This window comes from Scylla paramamosain, chromosome 4, assembly GCF_035594125.1.
Source record: "Scylla paramamosain isolate STU-SP2022 chromosome 4, ASM3559412v1, whole genome shotgun sequence".
In the NCBI taxonomy this organism is placed as follows: Eukaryota; Metazoa; Arthropoda; class Malacostraca; order Decapoda; family Portunidae; genus Scylla; species Scylla paramamosain.
The window spans coordinates 26,974,527-26,999,529 of record NC_087154.1 but is presented as its reverse complement, the minus strand read 5'-3'; the positions used below and the strand labels follow the sequence as shown (position 1 = coordinate 26,999,529).

The 25,003-nt window shown below is 36.5% G+C and overlaps 1 protein-coding gene across 2 annotated transcripts in view; it reads left to right on the top strand.

The window, feature by feature from the left end:
* Position 1: 1 nt before the first annotated feature.
* LOC135099929 (uncharacterized) overlaps positions 2 to 25,003 on the top strand; it is a 25,079-nt gene continuing 77 nt past the window's right edge. Inside the window, exons 1-10 of one of the 2 annotated variants that reach the window (XM_064002647.1) lie at positions 2 to 235; positions 3,999 to 4,113; positions 4,272 to 4,389; positions 13,391 to 13,474; positions 13,685 to 13,773; positions 14,278 to 14,457; positions 16,537 to 16,730; positions 20,669 to 20,805; positions 20,941 to 21,065; positions 22,292 to 25,003. The exon at positions 22,292 to 25,003 is cut by the window's right edge and continues 77 nt beyond it. In XM_064002647.1, the coding sequence (XP_063858717.1) occupies positions 228 to 235; positions 3,999 to 4,113; positions 4,272 to 4,389; positions 13,391 to 13,474; positions 13,685 to 13,773; positions 14,278 to 14,457; positions 16,537 to 16,730; positions 20,669 to 20,805; positions 20,941 to 21,065; positions 22,292 to 22,465 (1,224 nt within the window). In that variant the 5' untranslated portion in view covers positions 2 to 227 and the 3' untranslated portion in view covers positions 22,466 to 25,003. The other variant, XM_064002648.1, reaches the window with a different exon arrangement.

Below are 25,003 nucleotides of genomic sequence, written 5' to 3'. Positions count from 1 at the left end.
TGACGTCATCATTCATAACACAAACAACACGTGGATATCTGTGTACCATTTTGATATTGTTCAGCTAATATTGAACTTGGAAAATCAGATAATTATCGTAGTGTTTTTGGATAAGAAGCGTAGATACGCAACTACATTAGATGATGACGTAAGGAGGCTGAGGCAAGTCTGGCCCAGCAACCTGTTGGTGTGTGGCTGCCTCTATCGCCGTGTCACAACTCCGCAAAATGGTTAGGTAAGAGCCAAACTGCAATGTGACACGCAGATCTAGAGTGCGTACATGTATAGTTAAGGTGCTGTGTTGAACTTGGAACTATTATTAAATATCCGGTTTGAAGAAGTGAACTACTGTAAGCTTCAGTAAAGTCATCAGTTGTACGATTTTGGTATTCAATGCAAGGATTTGGAAGGAGTTGGAGTAATTCTTCCAGCTAAGTTGGCCAGTGGTTTTCACATGGAAGGAAACTCGTGGGTTCATCCTATGTGTAGTATTTAAAATATGCTGAATCTCTTGGTGGATCACTATCATTCACTTCAAGAGCCACTAGGGAACGCTAAGGGATTGGGCAACAGGAAATGTATGCCCTGTTTTTAAGAAAGGCTATAAAACATCCACTTAACAATCGTACAGTCAGTCTAATCTCTGTACCTTGTAAAATTCTGGAGAGGTTGATACCGAGAATATTATTGAAGCATTGGAAATAAACCACCTAAATGACTACCAACATGGCTTTTCGATCAGGAATATCATGCCTAACTCAACTCCAGAATATTTTGATAACTTAGAGAATGCCATGAATGGAGATGATGGTGATATTATCTACTTCAGCTATAAGAGAGCTTTTGACACTGCCTTAAGAGCACCTAGTGATTAAATTAGGGGCTGCTGGAGTTGATGGGAGGCTAAATCTTACCAATAGCGGCTCTTTATGTATTCTGTTGCCACCCCTCTCCAGGACAAGCAAGCTATGAGGGCCTGGTGGGAAAGCAGGGTTTTATGATGGGGGATGCCAAAATAGGCCAAATTTGGACATTGATGAAAAGGTCTAAGGATGAGATGCCATATCTTGAAACTAGCATAATTTCTAGCCTAACCTCACTTTACTTAACCTAACCTAACCTATCTTGAGGGCTTCACCTTCCCTGGATCCCCACTTATGGAAACTAACCTAACCAACGTTAACTAATCTAATCTAACATAACATAACCAGGGGGCAAAGGCTCCCCTGGACATCCCCATAAGGACATTAGCCTAACCTTACTTAACTAACCTAACCTAAATGCAGGGGCTTCATCCCCTCTGGGTGCCTCTTTAAGGACACTAACTTAACCTAATCTTACCAGACCTAACCTAACTGGACAGAAACATATACTATATATAGGAAGTGGAAGGTCCAGGGTATGGATGGTCAACCTCCTCTTTCTCATCCTCAAAAGGTACTGGTGCCACTGATTGTTCAGCAGTTGACTGATTTTGGCAAAATACATTCAATCTTAAGAAATGTACACCCAAGTCATTTTGTTTAAGGAACTGCACAATAAAATCCCAATATTTAAATCTCCATACACTACACTCAGCTGCCATTGTGACACTAAGTACCCTCATGGGTAGCCAGCTGATTGCCGTGGCTACTATGTATACCCATAGTGATTGGCCAAAAATAATTGGTGTATTGATTCAGAAGTAAATGAAGCTCAATGACACTCTAATACATCATTAAAAGACAGTTCTCATTGGCTGAACAAAAGAGATACAAGAGAGCATGTGCCACACATGTATTACATTGTATCCCTCCAAGCAAGCCTTATCAACACGGACTTAGAATTTGTGATGCAGCATAAGACAGATCACGTTACTGTAACATAACCAAACTTGACCCGAAAACAAAACCACCACACATGTGTTGTACAGTGAATATTCATCACATAATTTAGCTGCTCCATGAGGAGCCACTATTGGTAAGATTATCTAATGGGGAGAATCAAAGGTTGGATAAGGAATTTTCTAATTCTAAAGGGAACCAACTCAGTATAAATTGAGTTCACTCCCCATGGCTGAGAGTTTGGAGTGGTGTTCCTCAGAGTGTTCTTGGCCCAATTTTGTTTTCTATTTATATCAGTGATGATTGGAGATACAGTCAAATGGCAAATTCTTTGGTGATACAAAGATTTATTGTAAAATTATAATTCCCACAGGATAGTGTTCTACTTCAAGAGAATATAAATAAACTTTTGGAATGGTGCAGGAAATTGCTGTTAAAATTGAATGAAGATAAATTCAGAGTTATACATATAAGATCAAATCTGGTATATGACTATTACACAGGGACTAACTTATTATGTCTAATAAAAAGAGAAAAGGACTTTGGAGTTTACAAACCACCTACTCCTATTTACAGTACTTATGATGGTGGACTGGTAGTTGATGTAATATTATTTGAGTTTGCAAGAGCATTTAGTAATGTCAGTCACACCATACTTCTGGATAAGCTCCAGCAACTTAGGTTGGGTGGCTCCATGCCAAAGTGGATATCTAATCTCTTAGTGAGTAGAACTCTGAGTGTCTTGGTTGGTGGGGCAAATAGCATCCCCAAAAAGTTTAGTGCTGAAGTTCCCCTAGGTTCTGTTCTGGGACCTCTAGTATTTCTTATTTATGTCAACTGTCTTCCTGCATCTAGTGCTAATAATTTCCAAACTTTCTGGTGATGATCTGAAACTCTACTTAGAAATACATCTTTAGGCTTGTGCAATAAACAACACTTGAGTATAACTGTCCCCACATCTTGGGTCTTATTATTTGGAACATTTTGAACATGTACATAAAAAATTAATAGCAGTATCAGTAATAAATTTTGATTATTCTGGCTGACTAAGCTTCATGGAGCCTTAGACTGCAGTGTATAACTAAATTTTATTGTTCATGTAAGGAATTTGCAGGTTGAGCTGGAGTCCAGTGCATCTGTTCATCCACCATCTGATCGATACTATGGTGCCAGTGCTTTAGCCATCCAATTGCCAGCGGGAATAGTGTGTGTTCTGGTTGTAGTCGTCACAGTGGATATGATCCGATCACAGCTAGTCAGTCTAGTGTTGGCTCTATTCAGTTGACCTACCCATCCAGTTCACCTGTCTTTGTGTTACACTCCATGTTTTGTACAGGTAGATTCAGAACATATGCACTTACCTACTAGTGTCATCATGTGTTTCATTACTACATCACTTCTAGTATTGAAAGTAATGCAAGAAATACAGGTGACTCAGTTTACACAACTTTTTCTTTACAAGAATTCAGTTTGACATGACTTTAGATATATTAAATTTAGTTTAATTTACTGGGCTTTTTACTTGAGCATGGTCCAGCCCAACCACTCATTTGCACTATATACATAAATATTAAGTGATTTTTTTTTTTTTTCATCTGTGTAAATCACTCATCTACCCAATTCCATCATAAATATCTGAATTATTTCTTGATGACCTCAGAAAATATTTGAAGGTATCATGTCATTTATCTCAGTCTTGTTGTGGATTTGTCATTCTGTCAAAGATTGAAAAGATCTCTGAAGTTGCTGTTTTGTGGGAACTGAAAATCAATATATGCTGAAAATTTATTGGTATTGGGTTCGTTGTGGATATATTACTTGGAATGATGTGGGCTTTATTCATAGATATACCATCATTAATGGAGAACTTATTAACCACAAGGATTTAGGTGTAACAGTGATTCTTCTCTCTTGGCCTCCATAGCTATATCAAACAGATTGTGAACAGACCCAGAGCATGATCCTTAGATGTATTGGGCATTGTCTCAAAATATTTTTAAAATTCAAAACTTGGAATTCAAATGTGGTGACATAATGCTTTGGAATCTTAAAAATATATTTATTAGGGATCATTATTTTTTTAGGAAGAAACAAATTATGAACCTTAAAATGTACTTGAATTGGTGGACTAGTTTTGCAAAATTACCAGAGGTCATTCACATTTTACTTTGGCAGAATGGTTAGACTTAACCAAGGTCTGATGAGATGGTGGTGCTGCAAGTCACCCCATTTGAGGATGTACTACCAGTGGTCCCCACCCCCTCTCACATCCTCTCAGGAGGGGGTCAAGGTAACTAATTTATTTTTTATCATGTCATTGAGCAACCTAGCATAAGTAGTAATTGTTTAATTGTTATTAAGTGAGCTGAATTTGATATTTTGTATGTTTCAATCAATATGTCATCTTAATGAGTGTTGTGGATCTTGAAGTACATCTGTTTATTGCAGCACCATGTTGTAGATTTGCGCTCTGACACAGTAACTAAGCCCACTGATGGAATGAAGAAAGCCATGATGGAAGCTCTTCTAGGAGATGATGTTTATCGAGAGGATCCTACAGTCTCAGGTATAGATAGACCTTTCTGATCACTGTTTATGAACTCATCAATCATAGGAAAAAAATAATTTTGCTACTATGTATACTAATTTTTTGATAGTTGATATCTCAGATAGGAGATTCTCTTATACTCTGATCTCTCCCAGTGTCCTGAACAGGGTATGACTGCAGTAAAAGAGCCTCCTTGTTTCTTTATATAAACACTTTCCTTACTTGATGAAGTCCTTTCCCACTACTAGCACCTCTCTCTCTTTTATGTACTCTTAAATTATCTGCCCATATTCCAAGTGGCCTTCTCCAACTAGGACTCAGTTTCACAAATATATGCTTACTTTACCTCACTCTTCATTCTTTAAATATATAGTCAAGCACCTCAATGTACTTCTTTTCATCCATTCCACCACTCTGCACCACTTCATCTGCATGTTTTGTGCCACATACATTTTACATTGTGTCTAGTATTATTGACATTTGTATATAATATCCATTGCAGTGTGTGTGGTTGCAAAAGAAAATTGCCTGAAATGAAGATATTTGACAATATAAGTTGGGCAACAGCCTGAGCTAGAATTTATATGTTAAACTTTGGAAATCAACAAATACCCTCATTAAATGATGCTCATATACAGTAATCCATATCATAACACAGAATATCATATTTGAATACTTGCAAGATGAACAGTAAGTGGTGCTATACCCACTGTAGAATGTGGTCTGGACTACCTCTGATTTTATCTGTTAATTTCTTGTGTTTAACAGTGTTAATGGAGGAGGTACTTGAGTTCAATAAAAGTGAATTCTGATATAGTTAATCCTGGCAAATCAAAGTTTATTGTTGATGATCAGAAGTTCTATGCAATACCAGAATACCTTGGCTGAACTTCAGTAATAATACTTTCATTCAAGTATACTCTTAAAAGGGAAAAAGCAAAGCAAACTACCACATCTTGTATCACTGTAGGAATGAAAAATACAGGTGAGGAGGTTTCCAGTCTCCTCGCTCTGTCCCTTTTGCAATTCACAGGAATTGTAGTGGCAGCACTCCTCTGATTTGGCTGTGGATTTGGCATCCTACCACAGGGGGAATAGTTATACATGTGTATGTGCCCAGGAGGCAAAATTTACAGTACCATGGAAGCTTGAAATCTGATGCACTTGTGTTCTGTTCTGTGCATGTCATCATAAGATGTGACCAATATCATCACATGTTTTATCATTATTGCAGCAAACAAACCTGTTATATACAATAATGTGCACTATATAGAAAATGCATAAATATGTTGGTTACAAAGAAGAAATAAGAGTCCTAGACCTTGGTTAATCTTGAATTTTCCATTGAAGACACTGAAGAAAACACTTTACATTCAGCTGACAGTAAATATGTGCATTACCCAGAACAGCATGAAAGGCGGTCATGAAGGGAGTGTTGGCATTCCACATTTAATAGAAAATGTGTTGTATTAATACTTGCTCTAGATAGGCATATCTTATTGGCATTTAAATAAAGAGTGAATTTTTTGTGTTTTCATGTTATCCTCATTAGATTTAAGGCTTTTTCATATAATGGATTTTGATTATTTAATTCAATAATTATTTACAGAGTTTATTAGAATGAATTATGTACATGATTGAGAAATGAAATTTACATTATAATCTCAAGTGATTAAACTGATATGAGGTGAATGCATTACAAAGAACAGCAGTGTGTAGTACTGTGACAAGCAAGCACTTTTTTGAGGAAAGACATCCAACTTCAGAGTTTGAGGTTGAAAGAAATTATCCCCAGACCCAATGAACAGACTTAATTTCTACTCCCTTATAGGATGAAATTGGAAAATTCACAGCATTCAAGAGTGATGAAGGTGAAGGTTTTAGTTAACCATTGCATTAGAAAAGTGGATATTAAGGACGAGAATAAGTAGAAAGTCTTGTGCAAAAAGGAGAGGAATTAGCAGGTTCAGAAGAATAGTTACCATGAGAATAACTGAAAAAAACAAAAACAAGAAATGCAACACTGCAGCAGAATAAGAGTTTGAAGACAGCTTCCTACAAAGGAGGGGAATTGATGAGATGAAGAGCTTTTGACTCAGCCCTGTTTAAAACAGCTGTACAGATGGAGATCTCTCCATGTGAAGGTTGTCCCTTATACAAGAGTGAGTAAAAACCCCAATAAAAGTCTGCATTTGGAAGAAGTGGAAAATCTGATGTGGAACATCCAATGGAATTGGATATGGAACATCCAATTCTATGGAAACTGATTTAACTGGTGAAATACAAAATTTGTGGTTGAAATTTTAGAGAAATGACACCTCAAGAATGTTTAGTGTAGAAGACAGGTTAGTGGAGTATTTCAGTGCTCGAAAATACTGACTTTCAAAGTTATTTTGGAACTATGATCCATTTTGGTCCTGATATTTAACTCATTGTTAGTAATGTGGGCAAAGGTAAAGTTTTTGAAAAAGCTGTGGATCTTCATGTGTGCATATGGTTCAGAAAGTGAAAGGGATAAGGTAGAGTGAGAAAAGTTTTTGAATAAGGTTGATGAATGTGTAAAGAGTTTTGGAGACAGAGCAGATGTTTACTCTTGGGAGACTTAAATGCTTGATTTGGAAATGAAATTGTGACTGGGATGTTGCTAGACATGGTGTGCCAATTAGAATGAAAGTGGGAAGAAACTTAGAATTATGCTTGGAGCAGGAAGTGGTGATTGGGAACAGTGTTTGAGAACAAGGATATCTATAGGTATACATGAATGAGACAGGTAAATAAAGTAGTGGTGGATAAAGCAATAATGATGGACAATGTGATGGTGTTAAGGAATATAATAAAATGATTGTTGGATGTGAGGATGCAGAGAGGAGCTGGGCGTGGTATCTCTGGCCATTATCCGATCAAAGGGAAGATGAGAATAAGCAGTGGATAAGTAAAGGTGTAATGAGGGGATGAGACAAAATGAGTTCTGAAAGTGAGTGAATTGGAAAAGAGGGAAAAGACAGTGAGTACCAGGGAAAGATTGTGAATGAGTAGAATGTATTGAAAGACTGGGAAGTGGATAATGTGGAAAAAGGGTGGTAGTATCTCAGATGTGCTGTATTGAAAGACTGGGAAGTGGATAATGTGGAAAAAGAGTGGTAGTGCCTCAAATGTGCAGTTATGCAGAATGAGATGGGTTGGAGGTGGTATGAGGAAGGATACTTAGTGGTGGTGTGTGGAAGTCATTGTGGCAACATAGAGGAAAAGAAGCATACATATGAAGTCTGGCTGCAAAAGAAGGATCAGGACTCAAACAACAAATACAAAGAGAAAAGGAACCATGCAAAGAGGGTAGTGCATGATGCAAAGATGAGGGCAGATGAGAGGTGGGGTAGTAAGTTGACTTAAAACTTCCAAGTGAACAAGAAAATGTCTTGCAAAGAAGTAAAGTGGAGAGAAAAAGAAACACATGGGAATGAAGAGATTGTGAAAGCAGGTGATGGAACAGTGATGAGTGTGAAGGATGCAGGCTGCAAAAGATGTGTGGAATATTTTGAAGGATTGTTGAATATAGAGGAGGAGGATAGAGCAGTGATTGCTCCAGTTGGTGAAGGAAATAGAGCTAATGCATTAGAAGGGTTGAAAAGTGCACCAATCAAGGAAGAGGAAGTATAAGAGAAACAAGGGAGATAAGGGAAGGGAAAGTTGCAGGTTTGGATGGATGTGCTTGAAAAGTGGTGGAGAGAACATCATACTGTGATTGTTAAGGATACTGAATGTGTGCTTTATTGTTGTGTAGTTCCCTTATATAAAGGAAAAGAGGATAGATGGGAATGCTTTAACTATAATGGTATAAGTTTGCTGAATATGTAGGAAAGGTATATAGTAGGGAGCTGATAAAGGGGATAAGAGAAGGAACAGAAAATACCATCTAATGGGAGAAGGAAGAGATTGTGTAGACTAGATTTTTGCAGTAAGGCAGCTGTGTAAAAAGGTTTAAGGAAAAAAGAAGCATTTGAGGTATATGTGTGGAGTAACAGGGAGGGCTAAAACATGAAATAAGGAAATGAGAAGAATTGGTGTTTTGACAGAGTTGGCTGGATAGCCAGATCAGTGTGTGTTAACATGTGCTAAGATAGTTTGGACATGTAGAGAGAATATGACAGAAAACTAATAAGGGGAATTATGAAGTCAGATGTCCATGATGAAAGGTCAAGAGGAAGGCCATGCCTGGAGTGGATTAACTATGTGAAGAGAGCACTGCCGTAGGAAGTACCATGCATCTGCTGCGGTCTTAAAATTGGAGTTGGTGAGGGGTAGGGAATAGTCTCATTATGAAAGGACAGGACATATTGCCAGGCTCTTTTTTTTTTTGGGGGGGGGGCTCACTGGCCAAGAAAAAAAAGAAAAAAGGAGGGGAAAAATCCTACTGAGGTGCCAGTCCCAAAAGAGATGTCAAAAGAATCATAAAAAATTGAAGGATAGTGTCTTCAAACCTCTTGAAAGAGTTCAAGTCATAGGAAGGTGGAAATACAGAAGTAGTCAGAGAGTTCCTGAGTTTACCAGAGAAAGGGTTGAATGATTGAGAATACTGGTTAACTCTTGCACTAGATAGGTGGACAGAATAGGGATGAGAGGAAGAGGGAAGTCTTGTGCTGTGAGTTAGCAAGATCAGAAGAGTAGTTAGCATGAAAATAGCAGTAGAAGATAGCAAGAGATGCAAAATTGTGGTGATGAGAAAGAGGCTGAAGACAGTCAGTTAAAGGAGAAGAGTTGATGAGATGAAAAGCTTTTGATTCCACCCTGTCTAAAATAGCATTAAAAGTGGAACCCTCCCATACATGTGAAGCATACTCCATACATGGATAGATAAGGCCCCTTTATAGAGTTATCATCTGGGGGGGGGGTGAGAAAAACTGGCAGAGATGACTCATAATGCCTAACTTCATAGAAGATGCTTTAGCTAGAGATGAGATGTGAAATCTCCAGTTTAGATTATAATTAATGGACAGTTTAGATTGTAATTAAAGGATAGTTTTCAGGAAGGTTGTGTCAAGCTGATAGATGAAGGAATTGAGTTTTTGAGGCACTGAACAATACTAAGTTTGCTCTGTCCCAGTCAGAAATTTTAGAGAGATCAGAAGTCAAGTGTTCTGTGGCTTCCCTGCATGAACTGTTTACTTCCTGAAGGGTTGGATGTCTATGAAAAGATATGAAAAGTGCAGGGTGGTATCATCAGCACAGGAGTGGACAGGACAAGAAGTTTGGCTTAGAAAATCATTGATGAATGATAGGAAGAGAGTGGGTGATAGGACAGAACCCCTGAGGAACACCACTTTTAATAAATTTAAGAGAACAGTGACTGTCTACCACAGCAGCAATAGAATGGTCAGAAAGGAAATTTGAGGTGAATTTACAGAGAAGAATTGAAGCCATAGGAGGGTAGTTTGGAAATCAAAGCTTTTTGCTAGACTTTATCAGAAGCTTTTGATGTGTCTAAGGCAACAGCAAAAGTTTTGCCAAAATCTCTAAAAGATTATCAAAACTCAATAAGGAAAGCCAGAAGATCACCAGTAGAGCAGCCTTGACAGAAACCATACTGATGATCAGATAGAAGATTGTAAAGTGATAGATGTTTAAGAATCTTCCTGTTAAAGATAGATTCAAAAACTTCAGATAGACAGGAAATTAAAGCAATAGGATGGTAGTTTGAGGGATTAGAACAGTCACCCCTTTTAGGAGCAGGTTGAATGTAGGGAAACTTCCAGCAAGAAGGAAAGGTAGATGTTGATAGAGAGAGTTGGAAGAGTTTGACTAGGCAAGGTGCAAACACAGAGGCACAGTTTCAGAGAACAATAGGAGGAACACATCAGGTCCATAAGCCTTCCAAGGGTTAATACCAGCAAGGGTATGGGAAACATCACTGCAAAGGATCTTAATGGGTAGCATGAAGTAGTCAGCCCTGAATCATCCAAGGTAGAGTTATTAGCAAAGGTTTGAGAAAAGAGTTCAGCTTTAGAAATAGATGAGACGGCAGTGGTGCCATCAGGTTGAAATAAAGGAAGGAAAGATGAAGAAGCAAAGTTATTGGAGATGTTTTTGACTAGGTGCCAGAAATCTCAAGGGGGTGTTAGACCTTGAAAGATTGTGATGCTTTCTATTAATGAAGGAGTTTTTGGCTAGTTAGAGAACAGACTTGGCATGATTCTAGGCAGAAATATAAAGCACATGAGATTCAGGTGATGGAAATCTCAAGTACCCTTTGTGGGCCACCTTTCTATAATGTATAGCACAACAACAGGCTGTGTTAAACTTATGTTTGGAAAGTTTAGGGCAAGAAAAAGAGTGAGGAATGTACACCTCCATGCCTGACACTATCACCTCTGTTATGTGCTCAGCACACAGGGCCTGGTTTCTGACAAGGAAACAGTAATTATTCCAAGGAAAATCAAAATAATATCTCCTCAGGTCCCTCCAACTAGCAGAGGAAAAATGCCAGAGGCACCTCTGCTTTTGGGAATCCTGAGGGATTGGAGCAATAGGTCAAGATACAGATATAAGGTTGTGATCTGAGGAGCCCAACAGAAAAGATAGGGTGGCAGCATAAGCAGTAGGATTAGAGGTTAGGAAAAGATCAAGAATGTTGGGTGTATATCCAAGACGGTCAGGAATATGAGTAGGGTGCTGCACCAATTGCTCTAGGTCATGGAGGATAGCAAAGTTGAAGGCTAGTTCACAAGGATGGTCAGTGAGGGGAGAGGAAAGTTAAAGCTGGTGGTGAACATTGAAGTCTCCAAGAATGGAGATCTCTGCAAAAGGGAAGAGGGTCAGAATGTGCTCCACTTTGGAAGTTAAGTAGTCAAAGAATTTCTTATGATCAGAGGAGTTAGGTGATAGGTATACAGTACAGATAAATGTAGTTTGAGAGTTACTTTGTAGTTGTAGCCAGATGGTGGAAAATTCGGTAGATTCAACAGCATGAGCAGGAGAGCATGTCAAGTTGTTGGGCACATAGATGCAACATCCAGCTTTGGATTGAAAATGAGGATAGAGAAAGTAGGAGGGAACAGAAAAGGGGCTACTATCTTTTACCTCAGACACATGTCTTGGTGAGGAAAAGAAGATGAGGTTTAGTAGGGGAGAGGTGGTGTTGTACAGATTGAAAATTATATCTAAGGCTGTGAATGTTGCAGAAGTTAATGGAGAAAAAGTTGAGAGGGGTGTCAAGACAATGTTGATAGCAGAAGAGCAGTCTGACTTGGGGACATTTGTGGCTCCCTCCCCAGTTGGGGACTTCAAGACTGTTGCAGGAGTCACCATACCTAATTTTTAATTTTGAGTGAAGGGTGTGTGTAATTAGGTGCATGTAGTTTTTTGTGAAGGAAGAGAGTTGTCTTTAGAGCACAGGTTGTGACTGCCCCCTTGCACTGTGAGACACAAAGGGAAATGTTCAGTGAGGTCACAGCTGGGGATAATGATAAGTTCAAAGCACCCCCTGGTCCAGAGCTTCAAACCTCACTGGGAGTAATTATCATTTCAGCAGTCTACTGCCTCCTCCTTCTGGAAATTTGTGGCCAGCTGTGCTATACCTAAGCTCTTGAGATGTAGTAAGGTGGTACATGAGACTATCACTTTCCACCAGCGGCTGACAGGGCTGAGTGTGACTGATCTGTGTATGAGTGTGTGGTGCTCTGTCTGGGTCACTGCATGTGTGATTGCAGGCCTGATTTATAGATTGATTATTAGTACTTTTATTATTGTGTTATTATTATTATTATTATTATTATTATTATTATTATTATTATTATTATTATTATTACTATTATTGTTATTATTATTATTATTATTATTATTATTATTATTATTATTATTATTATTATTATTATGGTTATTGAAGCTTGATATCAGAATAATTTTAAGTTAATGTTTTGACTGCAAAGTATAGTACTCCAAAATGTATCTGACAAGAAAAATATTAAAATATATGATAAAAATAGTTATCTAAAAAAAACATCAAACAAAATTTAAAAGCTCATTGAAAACCCATCATTGCTTCTGAGACAATAAATCTATTTGCTGCAAAATTTTATTAATTGACATCAGTGGCATTCACAATGTCATAAGGCAATCTGTTCCATATTTTCAGAAGATAGGGAATAGAACATCTACAGTGTTGGGTACTGCAAAGTGGAACAGCATACAGACCTTACTTTTTAAAAGCATTTCTCATTGCACTGCATGGATTCATTTCCATTATCAATACTCTCCACCATTGGCTGAATTGTTTGTTCCCAATTGCACACACTGCAAATTAAATCAATTATGTTATTCAGACTGCATCTCTTGTTCACCCAGTCATAACAATACTGGATAGAATAAAATTTCAGTCTGCACCTTTTTTGTGTATTGCATGTGTTTAAATATGTTGACATTTTCTGTTGTCTTCATTGGTTATTGCTTATTTTGTTTACATTTCTCCCGAATCCTCTAGATTCTTTACTCTTACTATCTTGTGAACTTTACTAGACTTTCAACACTATCACTAATCATTACCAGATCAGCTGCATACGACAGTTCTCAGAGCTTGTGCTAAAGTTTCTTGATGTTTTAAGTACTGTATTATTATAAGAAAGAAGGAACTCATTAATGAGCTCTGATCTTCATGCATATTTAGTGCAAATTCTTGTCTTGGATAATATTTTTTATGGGTACTGTGATAGTGAAACTTAAAGAAAATCAAGGATTTATAAATTTCTTGGAAAACAAGTGCTTCCTCTCAGTGATCATACTCTGCATATTTGAAGTTTTCCACAGAATAAAAGACAATTTCTTTTCCCTGTTTCAGAAACAGTATTAGCATTTATGAATGAATATGTGTACTTTTCAGAATAAATCTATTACTTTCTCTTAAATAAATTGTCAGTAGTGTATTGATATATTATCTATTTGTATTTTAGTTCTATTTTTAACAGACACTTCTCATACTGCTTAAAGCATGTTGTGTAGTGTTGTGAGGTGTATGATGTGGCCTCCTCAGAGCTGGAGAACAGGATGATGCACCTTACTGGCAAAGATGCAGCCCTCTTCGTCCCCTCAGGAACCATGGGCAACCTCATCTCATGTAAGAAATTTGTTACAACACAGTATAGTTATCTGTTTTGCAAATATTGATATTACATAGTTTTTGAGTGAAATGTATTTGAAATGAATTAACAGTTCATATTTATAACATTCATGTTACTGATATATTTATTTGTTGTTAGATAAAAATACTTGTTTATGAATAGGTCACATTATGAGATTAGTGAGTAGGTCACCATGCGTATTGCAGTACTGGCACACTGTGAGCATCGAGGATCAGAGGTTCTACTTGGTGACTTGGCACATATATTCCTGTATGAGCAGGCTGGCATGGCTCAGGTCAGCACTACCATCTTTTACTGTCACATCTCTTACTTTAATTGTCGCATTTGCAATCATGTCATATTTCATACCACTAAACATTTCATAATTTGCTTTAATTCCTCATTATTTTGAGATCAAGTCCAGAAATTTGTTACTCACAAAATGTGATAGATTTGAAAATAAAAGTATTATTTTGTATGATAAGAAACTCTTAAAAAAAATAGTTCTGCAAGTCCCTGAAGCATCTTTACAGGTCTAAGTTTCATTGATCTTGATCCAGTTATCCATATTTTAGCATCCCACTATTTAGTGTATACTAGCAAAGAATATCCATGTGTTTGACTTGAAACTGGCATTTTATGAGTAGAAATATGTATAGGAAAAGCTATCCATGATAGTTTATGAGGTTGTAGAAGGCAGATCATGTGGATGTTTTTTTTTTTTTTTTTTTTCAATAATGAGCATGCATTATAATTATTTGTACTCCTACATCATTTCTTCCTTCTTTTATCCTCTCAGCTTGGTGGTATACAACCTCATATAATTCCAACTTCCCATGATGGCACCTATGATGCCAAAGAGCTTGTGCATCGCTTGAGAGATGAAGATGTTCACTGCCCTAGAACAACTCTTATCTGTTTGGAAAACACCCATAACAAATGTGGTGGTAAGGTTTTGCCACTTTCATGGATTGATGAGGTAAGCTTTAGGTTGATAGTGTATTGTCACAACAAACATCAGTAGTCATTGCAAAATCATGCATAAATACAAGATTTTTTTAAAGAATTTACATATATATATATATATATATATATATATATATATATATATATATATATATATATATATATATATATATATATATATATATACAGTGGAACCTTGGTTCTCAAACTTAATTTGTTTCTGAATGTCATTCAAAATTTGAAATATTTGAAAGCTGATACTATTTTCTCCATAGGAATCAATATAAAATAAATTTATCTGTTCCCAGGCACCAGTCTACCCTGTCTTAGTGGTTTATGACAGACACTCACACAGCCAATATGGCTGCTTCACAACATCTCCTGCTCACAAATTATTTATCCAGAAAGGATGTATTGAATGAACTTAGTGACAAAGAACTCACCAGAAGATATTGTTTAGACCATGCAGGTATTCTCATTGTCACCAATCTAGTGAGGGAAGCCTTACATAGTGACATAGAGAGGAGCAACTCACTCTCCATCAAAATAAAGGTGATCATAATACTTAGACATCTTGCTGCTAGGAAAAGATAATGGAAAAATGCAGCTGTACATTAATGATGGCATTGGGGTCATCAAGAGAGCCACAGGTGGCTTGGAATTACTCCTGAGCACCGAAAACTGTTCGTTTACCTTGAGGCTTTTTCAGCAGGATCACATTTAGCTTATTTCAAAGATTGAATTACTGTCTTACACTCTGTGTCTCTCTTCCAAATATATAAAAACAAAGTAGATATTTGTAGAAACTATAAATTAGTAATAAATGGAGCTTTTGCTATGTCTTTTAATATCTGAAATTGTCACTTTGTTCTAGAACTGAATTATGGTACTGCAACCTGAGCAATAATGACTTCAAGATTTTGTTTGAAAATTGATTTGTTTGAAGAGGGAAGCATTTGATAATTGAATTTTCGCTGTGTGTATATATATATATATATATATATATATATATATATATATATATATATATATATATATATATATATATATATATATATACAGTAGAACCTCAGTTAACAAATATCTCCCTTTCCAAACAACTTAGTTTTTGAACAAAAGATTTAATTCACAATTGCTTCTGTTGCCATACCATAATTCAATTTTTGAACAAAGTTACTTGATTTCATATACTACTAGATGTAGCAAAAGCTGCTATTTATTACTAATTTATAGTTTCAATAAATATCTCCTTCATTTTTATATATTTGGAGGAGAAACACAGAGGGTTAGACAGTAATTCAGTCTTTAAAATAAGTTAAATGTGATCTGTTGAAGAACCTTGACATAAACAAACAAGGTTCAGCACTCAGGAGTAATCCCGAGCCTCAAGCCTCCTGCGGCTCTCTCCATGACCCACAATGCCATCACTACAGCACAATTGCATTTACCACTAGCTTTTCCCAGCAACAAGTTGTCTAAGTGTTATGATCACCTTTGTTTTGGCAGTGAGTAGGTTGCTCCTCTCTGTGTCACTCCGTAAGGCTTTGCTCACTTGATCGGTGACAAAGAGAATGCCTGCATGGTCTAAACAATATCTTTTGATGAGTTCTGTGTCACTAAGTTCACTCACTACATCATTTCTGGATCAAGAAAATTCTAAGCTGGAGGTGTTGTGGAGCGGCCATCTTAGCAGCGGGAGTTTTGGTCATTACTTGTTAAGACATGGTGGAGGGGTGTCTGAGAACAGATTAATCTATTTTACATTGATTCCTATGGGGAAAATAGTTTCAGTTTTCGAACATTTTGAATTTCAAACAGCATTCAGGAACGAATGAAATCTGTAAATCGAGGTTCCAATGCATATACGAGTATATATATATATATATATATATATATATATATATATATATATATATATATATATATATATATATATATATATATATATATATATATATATATATAATATAGTATTTCTCTAGAAGTATCTCTTATCTGTCAAATATATTTAAGGTTAGAGACACTGACTGGATCATCTAAATGCTCAAAGACTAGTATGCAACAAACATTCAGTTTTTCATTTCCTGGATAGGTAGGCGAGGTGGCAAAACTGCTAAGGCTGCCAGTACACATGGATGGTGCACGGCTTATGAATGCATCAGTTGCCAGTGGGGAGAGTGCCAGCCGTATCCTTGAAGCCTGCGATACTGCCTCTATCTGTTTCAGTAAGGGCCTTGGAACTCCAGTAGGCTCTGTCATTGTAGGACCAGAGCCCTTCATGTACAAGTAAGTCAGCAGTTTAAATTTGAACTTGCACAGGACATCCTTTATTTAATTCAAGATATTTATGAAATTATGTCTACCTTAGAAACCAGATTAATCCAATGTACTTGTGTACTCTACTTCCTGGTGCTTATTCAGGATAGGAACAACAAAAAAAAACAAAAAAAAAATCAGAATATAATTTTCAAGAAATGTCAGGGAGATGATTTGTGATTTTTTAATGACTGAAATTAATTATTATTGAGCATTGTGTTTAAACAAATTAAATACATTAAAGAAAACTATAATGTATTATGAATATGAGTGTACATATTTTGTGCCTATGGGATAGAGGCATTTGAAAGCTGGCAAAAAGGAGTGCACTTAGGAAGAGCATAATATGTTAACACAAATGTGTGTGTGTGTGTGTCTGTGGGTGAATTTACCTAGTTGTATTCACCTAATTATAATTCACAGGGCCTGAGCTACACTCATGTGGTCCCATCTCCATATCTACACATTTCTAATTTTTCCTTCTAGTTTGTGCACACTTGTCGCCAACACTATTTCCACTTTTAGTCCACTCCAAACTTCAGTATGTCTGTGGAAAACTATTCTTTATGTTGTGTTGTTTAAACATCTTTCTTTCCTCTACTTGTGTGGTTGTCCTCTTCTACTTTCATGATTGCTTGTCTCTTTTAGTAATAGTTTGTCATACTTTTTTTTATTTTACTTACCAACTTGTGTGTGTGTGTGTGTGTGTGTGTGTGTGTGTGTGTGTGTTGTGTGTGTGTGTGTGTGTGTGTGTGTGTGTGTGTGTGTATGTGTGTGAGTATTTACCTAGTTTTGTTTTACAGGAAAAGAGCTATGCTCGTGCTGTCCTATCTCAATATCTATAAGCATCCAGCTTAACTTTAAATTCATGAATATTTGTTGCTTGTACCACTGTTTCATCTAAGTTGTTCCATATTTCTATGCTTCTGTTTGGGAAACCATATTTCTTGATATCTCTTATGTGTGTGTGTGCATGTGCATGTGCATCTCCTTAGTTGTATATAGTCAACTATAGTATGCAGGGCCTGAGTTCACTCACATAATCTTTTCTCATTTCTATACTTTTCACATTTTGTTTTAATTCATATACACTCCTACACTGTCACGTTTTCCCTTAGTTTATTCCAAGTAAATTTTTTTAATAGGGGACACTGTACTTTGTCATTATATCTTATTATTATTATTATTATTATTATTATTATTATTATTATTATTATTATTATTATTATTATTATTATATTTTATTTTATTAATTATTTTTTTCATTAATTAATCTGTTTACCTTTATTTTTGTCTCAAATATCCAGCTTTTCTCTTTTACTCATAATAGTGGATTTTTTTTTTTTTTTTTATGTAGGAAGGACACTGGCCAAGGGCAACAAAAATCCAATAAAAAAAAATGCCCACTGAAATGCCAGTCCCATAAAAGGGTCAAAGCAGTGGTCAGAAATTGATGAATAAGTGTCTTGAAACCTCCCTCTTGAAGGAATTCAAGTCATAAGAAGGTGGAAATACAGAAGCAGGCAGGGAGTTCCAGAGTTTACCAGAGAAAGGGATGAATGATTGAGAGTACTGGTTAACTCTTGCATTAGAGAGGTGGACAGAATAGGGATGAGAGAAAGAAGAAAGTCTTGTGCAGCGAAGCCGCAGGAGGAGGGGAGGCATGCAATTAGCAAGATCTGAAGAGCAGTTAGCATGAAAATAGTGGTAGAAGACAGCTAGAGATGCAACATTGCGGTGGTGAGAGAGAGGCTGAGGACAGTCAGTTAGAGGAGAGGAATTGAGGAGACGAAAAGCTTTTGATTCCACCCTGTCTAAAAGAGCAGTATGAGTGAACCCCCCCAGACATGTGAAGCATACTCCATACATGGACGGATAAGGCCCTTGTACAGAGTTAGCAGCTAGGGGAGTGAGAAAAACTGGCAGAGACGTCTCAGAACGCCTAACTTCATAGAAGCTGTTTTAGCTAGAGATGAGATGTGAAGTTTCCAGTTCAGATTATAAGTAAAGGACAGACCAAGGATGTTCAGTGTAGAAGAGGGGGACAGTTGAGTGTCATTGAAGAAGACAGGATAGTTGTCTGGAAGGTTGTGTCGAGTTGATAGATGGAGGAATTGAGTTTTTTGTGTTACCCATAATAGTGGAAATATGTTTATGTGTGTGTCTTTATATGTGCATTTACTTAGATGTATTTATTTAGTTGTAGTATACAACTAGACAGGTAATAGGTGCCTTAAGTAGCGGAGCAACTTAAAGGACCTTCACTCAGTGACTGGGGATTTATAATTTTAAGATGCTTTGCAGACCTGGTCATATGGAGCCCACCTGCACATGCCATGCCAAGTGTCATGCCGCTGGGATGGTTGTGGCGAGTGGCATGTTGCTACAAATGACTCATGTTTTCAATATGTGGAGATTTATGTGTATTCTGATCACACTATCATATTCACAAGAGCTTTTCCTACTAAATGTAATAATTTATTTCAGCATTCAATGATTAACTGTTGAAAATAGCAAGCATAAGTAAAACATGTTATAAACATCTTTTTTATATTTTTGCAGTTCAACTCATAGTACCATTTTTTTTTTTGTTTTGTCAAGTTTTTACCATACATCTTAATTCTGCAGTCACTGCTGACCCTGGTTATCCTGTATTTGAAGTGAGTTATGACATATAATTTGCACATTTTGTGTGCTTGATAAGTCAAAATATGCAAAATACGGCAAAACAGTGGGTCTGATGAAGAAATGTCATGAAATAAAAAAGATCCACCATCAGAAGTTACCTACTATGAGGCATTTCTAAGACTGAAATCACAGTTTTTATATGTGATGGACACCAAGAGGTGCTCCTAGCCAATCTTCATTGTACCCTCCAGGGGCCAGGTGGAGCAGTGGGTTGTAGAGATGTGCAGTGACAAAATTAGTACCCCCTCGCTCTGCTCAGGGAATAAATATATGTGATCTAGTCTCCATGTCTTCATATAAATACTGCTCCTGTATTTTTTTCATTTGATGTATTCATACATACTTTGTTTCCAGCATCTCTTTTAGTCCATTTCAGATACCTATCTATTGTTGAACAGGAAGAGCTATACTTCTTTAGATTATTCAAACATCATAATTTTCTTGACATTTCATTATATTCTGTGCATCCATTCAATCACAAATTCTCTTCCATAGTTTAACATCCTAGCTATATACACTTCTGCTAGTTTTCTATTTTTAAAATTTAAAATTGTATTAATCCCTTCTTCCCTTTTAATTTGTTCTTGCTCATGCACCCATCCATTGCCACCTGCCACTCCCATACACATCACATTTTGCTATGTTGGCATTTTAATCTTAACATTACCCACACTATCACAAAGCCCTTGTAACTAATCAGTTTCACATATCTTCACTCAGTCAGACATAGAACTTGCTTCTTTACTTCTTTCATCTAATCCTGTCCAAGCAACACTATTAACCACAACTTCCCATGTATCACATTAATTTATTTTCTTCTCTCAAATAGTCATTGAGTAATGAAAAACAGACCATATTCAGTTGTCAAGCATCTACTCTTCCGCCTCCTTTTATCTTTTAAGCACATTTTGCATTGAAGTATACAGCCCTCATTGATTCGTTCGTCTTTCAGTCACTCTTCTGCCTCTTCTTTTCCCTCTTTTGAAATTTTAACCCCAAAGTACCAGTCACATGTAATAAAAACCTAATGCACCGTATGCATTGCAGAAGCAGGGTTTAAGAGTGGAAGAAAATAGTAAATATGTAAATAAAGAAAGAATCCTAGTCAGTAGCGTGATATTCTTTCATCAGATTTGAAAGGGATAACACTATAAATATGATGGAATAGGATTCAAGAAGAGTACATGTTAAGTTGCAATTAATTTTATTTTCATTAATAGAGCACTGCGTTTACGAAAAGTTTTGGGAGGAGGTATGAGGCAGGCAGGCATGTTAGCTGCTGCTGCTCTCTACTCCCTGGATCACATGGTGGATCGGCTGGCCCATGACCATTCCCATGCACAGATGTTAGCACAAGGTATGGTTTTTATTGTTGCAGGGCTTTTGAAATATGTCTAAAAATATTTAGTGTCTCAAAGATATGATGGTCCTTCTGCTAAGAATTTCTTGTTGATATTTTATTTATTTATTCATATAATTTTTTTTTTCCCAGCAATACACCAAAATGGAAATAAGATTGCTAGTTGCCATCCATCAGAGGTGCACACCAACATTGTTGTTGTGGAAGTGAATCCTGATGTCCTGAGTCCAGAGGAGTTTTGCAACCGGTTGTCAGTGGTATGTTCTTTCTGAATAGTTTTAATTTTTCTGTGCTCTCTCTCTCTCTCTCTCTCTCTCTCTCTCTCTCTCTCTCTCTCTCTCTCTCTCTCTCTCTCTCTCTCTCTCTCTCTCTCTCTCTCTCTCTCTCTCTCTCTCTCTCTCTCTCTCTCTCATTTATTTGCTTGCTCACTCACTCACTCACTCACTCACTCATTTGCTCACACACACACACACACACACACACACACACACACACACACACACACACACACACAGACACACACACACACACACACACACACACACACACACACACACACACACACACACACACACACACACACACACACACACACACATACACACACACACACACATGCACCAAAGACACCAGGAGGCACTTGTCACACATCCTAATTGTACTTCAAAACATTCAGGTCTTTTTATAGATCATACTGTCCTATTTGCCAAAACAAGGACGACCTTGGAATGATCAAACTAATTGAATGGTATGTGGACACTGACACTGACTGAGAATTTTGTCTTTTTTTTTTGGTGCTGACTGTGCAGTGTGTGAAGAATGAATAGTGAAAGCAACAAAAGTGTATTTGACAGATTTGATATATCAGAGGAAGATGGAGATATTTAATGTAGGATGCTGAACCATATTAAAAAATGCTGAATATGTGAACATAATACTAGATAGAGAGCATAGGGAGATGACCTTAAGTGAAAATGGGAAGATAAAGTTTTTGAGTATGTGGAGGAAAGTTTTTGAGTATGTGGAGAAAGAAGAGTAAGGGAATTAAAGCATGTAACAATAGAGATACATGTTGACTTTTTCTTGGTCATCCCTTTGGGGAAATCTTTAAGAACAGGCATCAGGTAAAGATAGATAGAAATAAAGGAAATACAGGAAAAGGACCACAGGAGTGCAGCTGAATTCCATTAAACTGTAAATGGACACACACACACACACACACACACACACACACACACACACACATGCAGATTTATATTTATAAAGAGCTATCAAGTCATTTTATAAGCTCTTGTAATGATTTCTGTAAAATCAGTATTACCATAAGGCACCATAGTTCAGTAGCTGCAATATTTGTATTGTTAATTAATGCTGTGTATGAGAAATTTTAAGATATATCATATAAAGATGGAATTATGAAATCTACCAGTATTATAATATTTTATATTAGTACAACCTGTCTAACATGAGAATGACTCACCAGGTGGAAGAAGGAGAGAAATCTGCAGTAGGAGACAGTATAATTGTGAAAGTGTTGCCTTGGACCAACACAGCAGTCCGCTTTGTCACCCATCATGATGTTTCCACTGCTGACATTGAAGCTGCAGCTGCAAAACTGAAATATGTCATCCAGGAGATAGATAGTAAGAACACCTGAAGAAGGATGTAATTTTCTTTAACCATGGTATGTTCTGTTCAGAAAGAAGAGTTCAAGTTTATTGATGTTTTCTACTGCTGAATGTATATGGCTATAATTTTATTAGCTTACATATTTTATATTCAATTAAGCCTTCTTACATATAGGGAAATAAAATCACAAAATACTTGCAGTTCTGCTGAAACACATAGGCTAGATACTCAAACTTACAAAATCATACCATATTGTACATGTGTATGCTTATTTCAGTTGATTATGTACCATATGTACCATATGTAATTAGATTTTATTATAGGTTAAAACTTAAGTGTCTTAATAATCTTAACAGTGGTAAGGTATTCATATGAAAGTGTCCACAGCCTTCCATTATCATTTCAGTCTTCTGTTTTTCTGTGACTGATATGAAAATTGAAGCACTTCATATTTTCATTGTGAAGTGCCTTATAAAGCACCAAAGATTGGTTAACTTCTCAAAGATTTGTGGCCAGGTGCAGACTAGAAGCACCTAGCAGCTGAGGCTGCCTCAAGTCTTGCAGGTCCTGAGGGTTCTTTCAGTAGGGAATCAGATTTTTATTATTGTTTGTAATAATTACCCTTAATTAAACAGTGCTCTGAATCTTCCATTTTGTTTGGTTCTGTTTGTATATGTATTTCATCAGTTTTTTTAACTGATTAATTTTTAGTCATCAGGATGTCTCTGAATCCTTTGCAGTCAGAGGCTGCAGCCTCATCAGACCCAATGTAAATCTACCACTGTGTGTGATATATTAAGACTTGCATCAAACATGACCTCATAGGTAAAAATAATTCAAAGTCTTTTAAAGATAGCAGAACAGTCTAGTAACAGTGCATGTACAGCAGTGTCACAACTTATGGGCAATTAACTTTCACTGTTTTTACAGTACAGTTCACACATTGCCACAAAAATCTGGCCACTTACCTTGGGCTTATTAAGTATTGGTTGCTGCACATGATATACTAGTCAGGTGCTATGTTTCAGTGTTCTCTACCTCCCCTTATATCTTAGTACACATGAATGCTTTGTCAAAGTCACACTCCATTCAGTATTTGTCTGCCATGAATCATGCTGCTCTTTTTCTTTTTCTTTTTTATTTATTTTTTTATGTAGGAGGGGCAGTGGCCAAGGACAACAAAACTATATATAAAAAAAAGGCCCACTGAAGTGCCAGTCTCCAAACAGAGTCAAAAGCAGTAGTCAAAAATTTGAGGATAAGTGTCTTGAAACCTACATCTTGAAAGAGTTTGTCATAGGAAGGTGGAAGTACAGAAGCAGGCACAGAGTTCCAGTTTGCCTTGCAGTTCCCTTCCAAACAGACATCTCTTGATTAATGAAAAAATAATGAGTTTAGCCATTGCATTTTCATTTATGTGTTTGCATGTTATTGTTAGCACAATTTCATGTATTCAAATAGGTAACTAGACCTGTCAGCTTGCATAAATAACAAAAATAAATAAATAAATAAATGAAAAATCAAATGTGTGGGAGAAAACAATAACATAGCAGCTATGCTCTTGACCTTGGCTTACTGGGAGTTGATAAGTACCAGTACCAGTATTCACATGGTCAGGCAGTCAGTATGATTTACTTTTTTATTTGTTTATTTCATTTTCTTCTTCTTCTTCTTCTTCTTCTTCTTCTTCTTCTTCTTCTTATTATTATTATTATTATTATTATTATTATTATTATTATTATTATTATTATTATTCTTGTTCTTGTTCTTGTTCTTGTTGTTCTTCTTCTTATTATTGTTATTATTATTTTTATTTTTATTTGTTTTTATTTATTTACTTATTTATTTATTTATTGGTGTATGTCACCTTTTAGTAACTGTCATAAGTTTTAACTTGTAAGTAACCAAGTGTCATGAGCCTGGCATGAATAACTGTGAAATAAGTGAACAGAATAGTACTTACTTTTAAACCACCATGCAAGAGGCTGAAATACTGGAAAGTTGCAGCCAAGAAAAATAATTGGTTTCTGATAGCCACCATAGAAGGAAAGTTGATTTTTGCAAACAGATGTCCATCAAGACTTGAATGTAGATGACTGGAGGCACATTCTATGGACTGATGGAGCCATGTTTTGTTTTTAGTTATACAAAGGGGAAAAGATGTTGTGTAGTAGAGGTGTAAATTCCTACAACCCAAACTATTCATCCAAGATTTTCAAGGAGGAACCAACCTTACTATTCATCCTGAAGGGCTGATAACTTCTGGGCAATGATCAAAAAGTGCTGAACAATGAGGACATGGCTTTGATCATTGAATTGTAGAATGTGCATCTCTGTACATGGAGGAATATTCCCCATTGTATTCTTTGAATAATGTCTGGCCAAAATAATCTTGAAGAAGTAAGATGATGCAAAGATTACCATAACAATATATGAAAGGGTCATTGCTTGGCTTTTAAATAAAATAGATTACACATCATGATCTATGTTGGTTGATATGATTACATTTATGAAGTCACAAATGTGGCCATCTCAAGTTGTACTAGGATATAAGTCTAATTTTTAT